The sequence below is a fragment of the Solanum tuberosum genome, unplaced genomic scaffold (genome assembly GCF_000226075.1).
Source record: "Solanum tuberosum cultivar DM 1-3 516 R44 unplaced genomic scaffold, SolTub_3.0 scf00192, whole genome shotgun sequence".
Taxonomy (NCBI): domain Eukaryota; kingdom Viridiplantae; phylum Streptophyta; class Magnoliopsida; order Solanales; family Solanaceae; genus Solanum; species Solanum tuberosum.
The window spans coordinates 67,888-76,775 of NW_006239115.1; the positions used below are offsets into that span (position 1 = coordinate 67,888).

Consider the following 8,888-nt stretch of genomic DNA (forward strand, 5'->3'; position numbering starts at 1 on the left):
TTTACTTTCAGTTTTGTTCTATTCGAGAACTATACTCTGAGACTTGTATATTTTTATTCGAATTCTGTATTTAGAGGTTTGTACATGTGACAACCAAATTCTGGGTAGTGTTGAGTCTTAATTAAAGTCTTCCGCTTATTTATTATCTTTTATTCTCGTATTTCTACTTCTCTATCGTTGTGGTTGGGTTAGGCTGACATGTCCGGTGGGAAATGGACATGTGCCATTACATCCGGATTTGGGGTGTGACATGTACGCACTAGATCGGACAGTGAAATTTCAAATATAGTATATTCATGAATAAAATAAATCTCACATTTGTTAGGAATGAACTCTCTAGACGATCATCTCTTCTTGAACTAGCTTAGATAAATCTCTTCTTATTGAATTAGACCCAAAACCTAATTTACCATATTTATAAAAATGGTATAGTTAAGTTTCAATTGTGGAGAATCATTTCTAACATGTATTAAAGCAATATATTAACCCAAAGGGATCGAAGACATGTTCCTATACTTTGCTATTTAATTTGTTAATTATAAAAAGTCATAAAAGAATAATCTGCAGAATTAATGAAACACTGCTTGTTAATTAAATTGAAAATTATAGAATTGACTTTAAATGAGATATACACAACCAAGTTGTTTGGTAGATTGGATCGGGCCTATCACCTAATTTTTATCTACATTTATTCTGTTCATTTAACAAAAACTTGTACTTAATTAAGTCTTTGAAGAATTAAAAAAAATTGACCCAATAAGAAATTAAGTAAAATAATTGAATTTTTTGTCCAAAAATGTCAGAAAAATGGAGTTTTATCAAGGCATGTCACGATAAGCTTCTCAAAACTGTCTAATAATGTTATTTAATGAGCCACTTTGGTGGCGGCTAAGTAATTGGTTGAGCAAGGACTTTTTTAAATCGAGTTTCTATTTTCAATATTATTTACGTGCATTTTTCAATTGAGCTCATCACATTGAAATGATATTTACAAAATTACTTTAAAATGAGATTTATCGTAGGAAGGTTCTTATAAGCTTCGTTAATTCAAGATTAACTTTTACAAAATGAAAGATAAAAACATCTTCCCAATTACTAAGTACTTAACAATAATTAATTATAGATTTGGCAGTTTATGACATTAATAAAAATTACTGCACTTTGATTCAGCAAATAAATTTCATTGGTTGAGAGCCTCTATAGTCTAAAGTTAACCTGGGTATCCTTATCTTCTTTTGTGTACGCAAATAAATAAATCAATCAATGGTTTTTTCCTTTTTTACTCTCTAACATATGAAATTCATTAACCTAACTAATTAAGATTTACATCATAAGATTCATTTTAAAGATAAAAGTGTTCCATTGATTCATTTTAAGGATAAAGTGCTTCCGTTGATGATCAATCACCTAACCTATTAAACAATTAAAAGATTTGCTCCGTTCTATTCGAAGAATGACCCATATGATACAACTTAATCAATTATCCTTGTAATTTATATAAGATTTTAACTGGATTGAATTAAGTTTCTTAAAGTATGTTTCTTATCTCTCCCCAACCCCCTCCCCCTTTGAGCTTGTTCACTTATAGGGTGATCCTTACTCTTACATTCAAGTATTTGCTCGTCATTTAGGCTCAGGAGTAAAATTTATGCTCATTGCACTAACGAGAACTTCTAAATATTCAAATTCAAACCCAAAACCTCAATTTTAAGAAACACTTTAATATTCATTGGCTATGTATGAATTTGAAATTTTCTTGCTTGATGAAAAATCACAAGCTATTATTCACTAAACGTAGCTCAAGCTGTACGTTTCTTTACTTAACTTCCAATTGAACTTAATTCCCAACTAGAAAAAAATAGTTAAATTTCTTCTTTTTTTTCAATTGAAATATTCCTTTTAGATATATACTTATATTTATATTTATAGGTTGATTGATTTACAACTTAATTAGGAATCGGTCTGACCCCTTCGTCCAAATTAACAATCAGCTTAATTCAGAAAAAAATATTCCAAGATAATTATCAACTTAGAAATCCAAGACTAAAATTAATAATGACACGATATTTAACTTTTTTTATTATTATTTCCACTAACTTTGTAAAGTGTAAACTATACCTCGTCTTTAATACTTTTCTTAATGAACATCAAAAGATTTAAAAGAAAGTTAAAATAGGATAAAGGGATTAATCTTTTTATTTTTATTTTTATTTTTGACAAGAGAATGGGTGTGCGCACATATATAGGTGTAAGAGGAATGGATTGAGTTAATAAATAAATAGATTATTATATTTAATGCCCCCAAAATTACACAGGCTGAAATGAGCTAAAAACCGGGTCAAAATTTAAATGGAATGGGTGTGCACACATATAATTTTTCAATAGCTAATAAAATTATTATTTTTCTTTCTTATAACTATATAAAACATACAAAAACACGTATTTTCAAAATATTTTGATAAAAACTTTTTTGGGCAAAATATCAACCCAAATTCTAATGGACTGAGCTAATAAATGAGTGTGCGAGTAAATTATCACTTTGGAGAGTTATAATTTCATGACTAATTTTATCACCTCTATGTACAACCGCATAGGGTAAACTCCGATTTAATATAGTAGCTCGTAAACAATACTAAAAAAGATAAAATACACTAGACAAATCCAAGCGATAAGCTCGATTGAGAAATTAATCATAGAGATCGTAATTAATTAGGTTTAAATTTTTCATGAATATAGAGAAGTAGAAGCTGATAAATTAATGCGTAAACCCCAAATCTTAAGCACATGAAGATAAATATTGACAACTAGGACATTAACACATGTACTTTAATGTAGTACACGCAACAATATTTTAAATATTATTTTTTTACACAATTAATTAATTAATTAGTTGGCATATACTTATCAGCATATTCCTTCACGACTTGTCTTAATTTTCCCTATAAATTGAGACATAACTATATCAAACTAAAAATACCTTCTTTCTATTTTACTCACCCAAAAAGAAAATTCAAAAGTTTATTGTAGGAGAAATTATTATTATTATTATTAAACTAGAAAATGAAGAAATCTCAAAAATCATTGTTGATTAAGATTATTGTTGTACAATGTTTGTTAGTTCTTTGTGTTGCAGCACAAGACTTTGATTTCTTCTACTTTGTTCAACAGGTATGTCCTCTTAACTCTATTTTGTATACATATCGAGCAGTGGTGGAAGCAGGAATTGTAACAAGATTCAAATTAAAAACTTTGAACTTGTAACATAAAGTATTTTTAGAATATCTTTGCCACTACAATAATAACATCACTTATAGCATTATATAACAAATTTTTACGTTATCAGATCATCTTAAAATTTCGTTATGATATTATTGTAGTGGCCAGCGTCTTATTGTGACACGAGGCGTAGTTGTTGCTATCCTACTACTGGAAAACCAGATGAAGATTTTAGTATCCATGGTCTATGGCCAAACTACGAAAATGGAAAATGGCCACAAAATTGTGATAAGGAAAGCTCTTTGGATGAATCTGAGGTATATTCACATTAATTTTCAAACTTTAGCTTTGAAATAATCTAGCTATAGTAAGCAATAAATTATTATAATTAGGTATACGTCAATATCGTTTTCAACTTGTACAAATGGGATCTTTTATATATTGTTAAAGCCTTCCCTAATAGAGTATATAAAAAAGCGTATAATCTATGTATATCTGATAGAAAAAGAAATAGTGAATTTAATTGGGTATTTATGCTACGATTCCATTATTTTTAGACTTGTTCTTATGGTATATCCCACATTCCGTTTATTTAACGAAAGAGTATATGATGCTTTTTAATAAACTAAAAAGAAAATTGTGTCAAAATATGAAAAAAATAATTAATCAATATATGTTGTTTTTATATAGTATTTTTTATGTAATTTTTAAATACGTAGATTTTATTTTAAGAAAACATGAAGAATCATATATTAGGCTTAAACATTAAGAAATCATATGTAGGTACTTTGACCTATCGGATTAGTTAAAATAATTAATCAACACATACAAAGATGACATTTCAAAACAAGTCTTAATTTATTTTGGTTCCCGCCGCCGGATGTTCGGTATTCAGAATTTGGATTCATGTTGGAAAGTCCCTAATAAAGATAACTTTGTACCTAGTGAGACTCGAATACGAGACCTTTGATAAAGAACGAAGGAGTACTTACCATTCCATCACAATCCTTATTGGTAGAATTAGTCTTAATTAATCCTTCATCACGAAAAGGATTAAAGAACTGCTAGGGGTAACTTCCAAGTTGATTCTTTCAACTTTTAGATTAATCACAAAAGAGATTGAAACCTGCCAAAATGAAACTGAGTTAATTAATTCTACTTTAGGTACAAAAGTTCCTTTGTTTATCTTTAATAATATTTACTTATACAGTACTCCCTCCATCTCATATTAATTGTCTCACAATACTTGTAATTTTACAAAATTAAAATAAATTAATAATTTTTGTTCCATTTTATCTTTAAAATTAAGTATTCTTGAAAATAAATATTAATTAGAGTGCAATTAATATGAGAGAGAAAAAAAGGATAAAGTAGTAAATATATTTTTTTTATTTATGATTCCTTAAGGAGCCTAGAAAAAAATAAAATAACTAATATGAAACGGACCTAGTAATATTCATGCATGTTGTCAAGTTTTAGATGATTTTTTTTTCTTTTGACAAAAAAGTATAATATGTTATTCCTACTTTTTGGTGCCCATGTTTCCTTGCTTAGACTTCTTGTTTTTAGGTATGGATTTATATATCCACTTGCATAATTTTGCTTCTACGAAATGTTTTTCTTTCCTCGTATTAATTATATTTCTACTTCAAGATTATGTAACTAATTTAAAATTTTAAATATTTTATAAATAAGTTAGTGTAGAATTCTTGACTTGAGACTTGTTGCTTAGAACCCATGTTTAATTCCTTGCTTAGTTGTTCTTGTTTTTAGGTTGTTGGACATGATGGGATATTGCATTTGCTTCTACGAATGTTCTTTCTAAGTGGTCATTTTGGGTCTGGAAAATATTTTCTAATTTTTTCATGTTTGATAGATCAAAATTTTGAAAAATATTTTCTTAAAATGAAGAAAGTGACTTGTTAGTGGAAGCGGCCGGGGAACTTTCACAAGTTACATTCCATATCGATAGTGTCCTTCCCACCTTTCATAATAGTTGTCCAGATTATATTCAAATGCTTTTAGGAATTAGGAGTAATATTTTTACTTAGTACTGAATTCAAGTAAATAAGGGTAATTACAATCCAATATCTTACAAGTAAATAAGGGTAATTACAATCCAATATCTTTGAGTGATCTAGTTAACAAAATAGCCAGCAAATGTATAAATTTTGTATATTTAACTATAATATACATATTCGATGTATAGGTTTTATAAATTTCAGCCATATTAGTAAATAAGTTTCGCCGAAATCATGTACATATATTAATATTTTCCTTCGTATCGAACACACCTTTTTGTCTTATTGAGTTGTATATATGAAATGTTTCTAATCCAAACATTTTCCAATAAAACCATGCTTAAATAATTACCAAGTAGAAAATTCATGCAATAAGCTAATTATTTTATTTTATTTTGTATGTTGTATATATGCAGTTCTCAGATCTTATAAGCACAATGGAAAAGAATTGGCCATCACTTGCTTGCCCAAGTAGTGATGGTTTGAAATTTTGGAGTCATGAATGGCTAAAACATGGCACTTGTTCAGCTCTTAACCAACATGCCTATTTCCAAACTGCACTTGACTTCAAGACCAAATCTAACCTTCTTCAAAATCTTAACAATGCAGGTAAATAAATATATTATAGAGTTTATAGCTTCTATACATTGACTTACGTGTAAAATAATATGTATAGTATCAGGTCACTTAAAAGATAACTATAGGAAACCTTCTAATATATGAGATCACGGACGATGGATGTAGCCTTTTGGCTACGGTTTACTTGAACTTATAACTTTCGATACAATGTATAAACACACAAACTATGTGAGAGAGATATTAGCAATGTTCATAACAAGTTAAAATAATAGTCTATCAAAAACAACCTTTATACCTTAGAAAGATAGGGATAAGATCTGTATATATATATATATATATATATATACACCCCATTTTCTTCAGACTCACTTATGAAATTACACTGAATGTTATTGTTATATTAATTAGAAGTTAGATGCTAACTTAATTTTTTGTTGATTATTAATTAGGGATTAAACCAAGGAATGGAGAACATTATAGTGTAGAAAGCATTAAAAATGCAATTGAAGAAGGAGTTGGACATACCCCATTCATAGAGTGCAATGTTGATTCACAAGGGAATCATCAATTATACCAAGTTTACCTTTGTGTGGATTCTTCTGCATCAAAATTCATTGATTGCCCTATTTTCCCACATGGACGAAAATGTGGTTCCAAAATTGAATTCCCTCCTTTCTCCTCAAATGATGACCATGCTGAATTTTAATTATTTTTTTAAAACTAATTAATTCATCATGATCATATTCTTGATCTTCTATGTTGTATTTTTAATTGAAACCCTTTCATATTTGTACTAATAAAATCTCATTCCAAGGTAACAAGATGTCAAAATATATTTAGTGAAAAAAGGTCAATATTGACTCTAATTTGTTCATTTTGTTTTTGGCTCAAAATTATCCTATCATTAATGATGTAATTCACTTTCGCATATTAATTTTACCTCTAAACTATTCGAAATAGGATAACTTTTTCCGAAGTTTTCAAGAGAATCAAGAAATTGCATTTTAAAATATTGATAAACTTACCTAAATTTCATTAGTTTAGGAGTTAATTTACTTAGATGCATTCTAGTTTGCAATATTACAAATTTAACCAGATTTTGGTGCGTTCAGATACATGTATCTTGATATACATGAGTCAAAATTAGATATAATTTATTCTAGATACACTGTATCCAAATAGAATTCACATGTATCTAGGATACAAAACAAATCTCGCTCACCTACTTCCCATTCCAGCTGCCACTCTCCTATATATTTGGTATTTCAGATACATGCGAATTATACTAGATATGTGATTCGCATGTATCTGGGATACATGATTATCTCGCTTGTCTCCATCCCAAACTCGCTCGCCTTTCTCTTTATTTTAGTGTATCTGGTAGTAAAAATACATGTATCTAGGTGTATTTTCCTCAATATATATTAGAAAATTCTTAATTAATAAAAAGATACGTAATTATTTAATATATATAATATGAATATATATCTAATAAGGTAGTTTTCCCATGACGTTATCTGAAATTTCATCGAAGGCAATGAAGCAATTACATTTTAAACATTTTGTTGGAGTGACTTGAGAGAAGCCCATATGAATTTGCCCAGCATTTAGCCCAACAATCAGCTCAGCTCAGGCAGCCCACATCTTTGTTTTCCTTATTTTGGTTACATTGTATTTATTCATTTTTACCAGTTTTATCTACAAATATAAATATTGCTAGATCTTTCTACATGTGTATCAAAGGGGAAAGTAGTGTGGCGGAATCTCTAGTATTAAATGTTTTAGTGAGATCTATTTTTTACTGGGGAAATATAGTCAAACATTTAATGTTAACAAGAATTAGAATTAACTTATATAACATTTGTTCCCATATAATCGATATTTTAGAAGCAAAACCTCTCGATCCTGCCTCCTCGTGTGAAAATGCTTTTCGTGATATCTATCTCTATCTCACCAGCTCTTTCTCTCTTTAATAGGTTTGAGGTAGTTCAAGTCCCATGCCATTTTTTTCAATAACTTAAATTAAATTCTTATTTAAGTTCCCTTCAAAAAAAAATTATATTATTCTAACCTTTCAAAATTAGCATCTAATTACCCAATAAGTTGAGTAAAAACATAATTCCTTTGGGCGACTCTTTCTCTCTCTCTCTCTCTCTCTCTCTCTCTATATATCTCTCTCTCTCTCTCTCTCTCTCTCTCTCTCTCTCTCTCTCTCTCTCTCTCTCTCTCTCTCTCTCTCTCTCTCTCTCTCTCTCTCTCTCTCTCTCTCTCTCTCTCTCTCTCTCTCTCTCTCTCTCTCTCTCTCTCTCTCTCTCTCTCTCTCTCTCTCTCTCTCTCTCTCTCTCTCTCTCTCTCTCTCTCTCTCTCTCTCTCTCTCTCTCTCTCTCTATATATATATATATATATATAGAACAATATTCTATGTTAATACAATTAGCTTCATTCATGTATACAAATGATAAAAAAAAAGAAGGTATACAGTGTAACACATACCTTGAGCAAGTCAATTTTATTTTAGACACAAATATATATATTATCAAAGTATATGTAAAAATATATTTAATTTAATATGGACAATTTTGTGATGAAAAACGATGTTAATATATGCGTGTACGTTCAATTTAATGTTGGTAATTTTATAATATACATGTGGTTCATGTATATACATAAATATAATGAAATTTGTCAATCGAATATAAAGTAAATTTGTTATATACATTCGGTTCAAGTACATACTTTTGATGAATTTAATACTGTAATGACCCGTAAAGTCGTTTTTGGAAATTATCATATAAATTATCATTTTTACCCCTTTGGATAATTGCATGAGTCAATTATTTTGATAAATCGGTGGAGTTGATTTAGAAAGTTTTGAGCTATTTGTTAATTACGATTATTTAGTGGATGGGTGATTTTTAAATAATTAATTTTAATTGGGAGTTAATGGGCCAAGCCCATGTGTAAAATTGAATTACATTAGAAAGGTTTATTACTATTTTGCATAACACAAGTAGTAAGCTAATCCACGAACGGTGCGGCAACAACACGAAGACACCACTTTGCTGCAGGTAA

General features: G+C 29.0%; 1 protein-coding gene across 1 annotated transcript; it reads left to right on the forward strand.

Annotated features, from left to right (window-relative positions):
- The first annotated feature begins 2,984 nt into the window (after positions 1-2,984).
- LOC102600839 (intracellular ribonuclease LX) lies at positions 2,985-6,664 on the forward strand. Its single transcript, XM_006355041.2, has 4 exons — positions 2,985-3,168; positions 3,378-3,533; positions 5,654-5,846; positions 6,266-6,664. The coding sequence occupies exons 1-4, from the start codon at positions 3,061-3,063 to the stop codon at positions 6,520-6,522; spliced, it is 714 nt and encodes a 237-aa protein (XP_006355103.1). The 5' UTR covers positions 2,985-3,060; the 3' UTR covers positions 6,523-6,664.
- The last annotated feature ends 2,224 nt before the right edge of the window (positions 6,665-8,888 follow it).

Coding starts and splice junctions, on each gene's coding strand:
- LOC102600839 (XM_006355041.2), top strand. CDS start 3,061: ATGAAGAAATCTCAAAAATCATTGTTGATTAAGATTATTGTTGTACAA. Junction 3,169..3,377: donor TCTTCTACTTTGTTCAACAG/GTATGTCCTCTT, acceptor ATATTATTGTAG/TGGCCAGCGTCTTATTGTGA. Junction 5,847..6,265: donor TCAAAATCTTAACAATGCAG/GTAAATAAATAT, acceptor ATTATTAATTAG/GGATTAAACCAAGGAATGGA.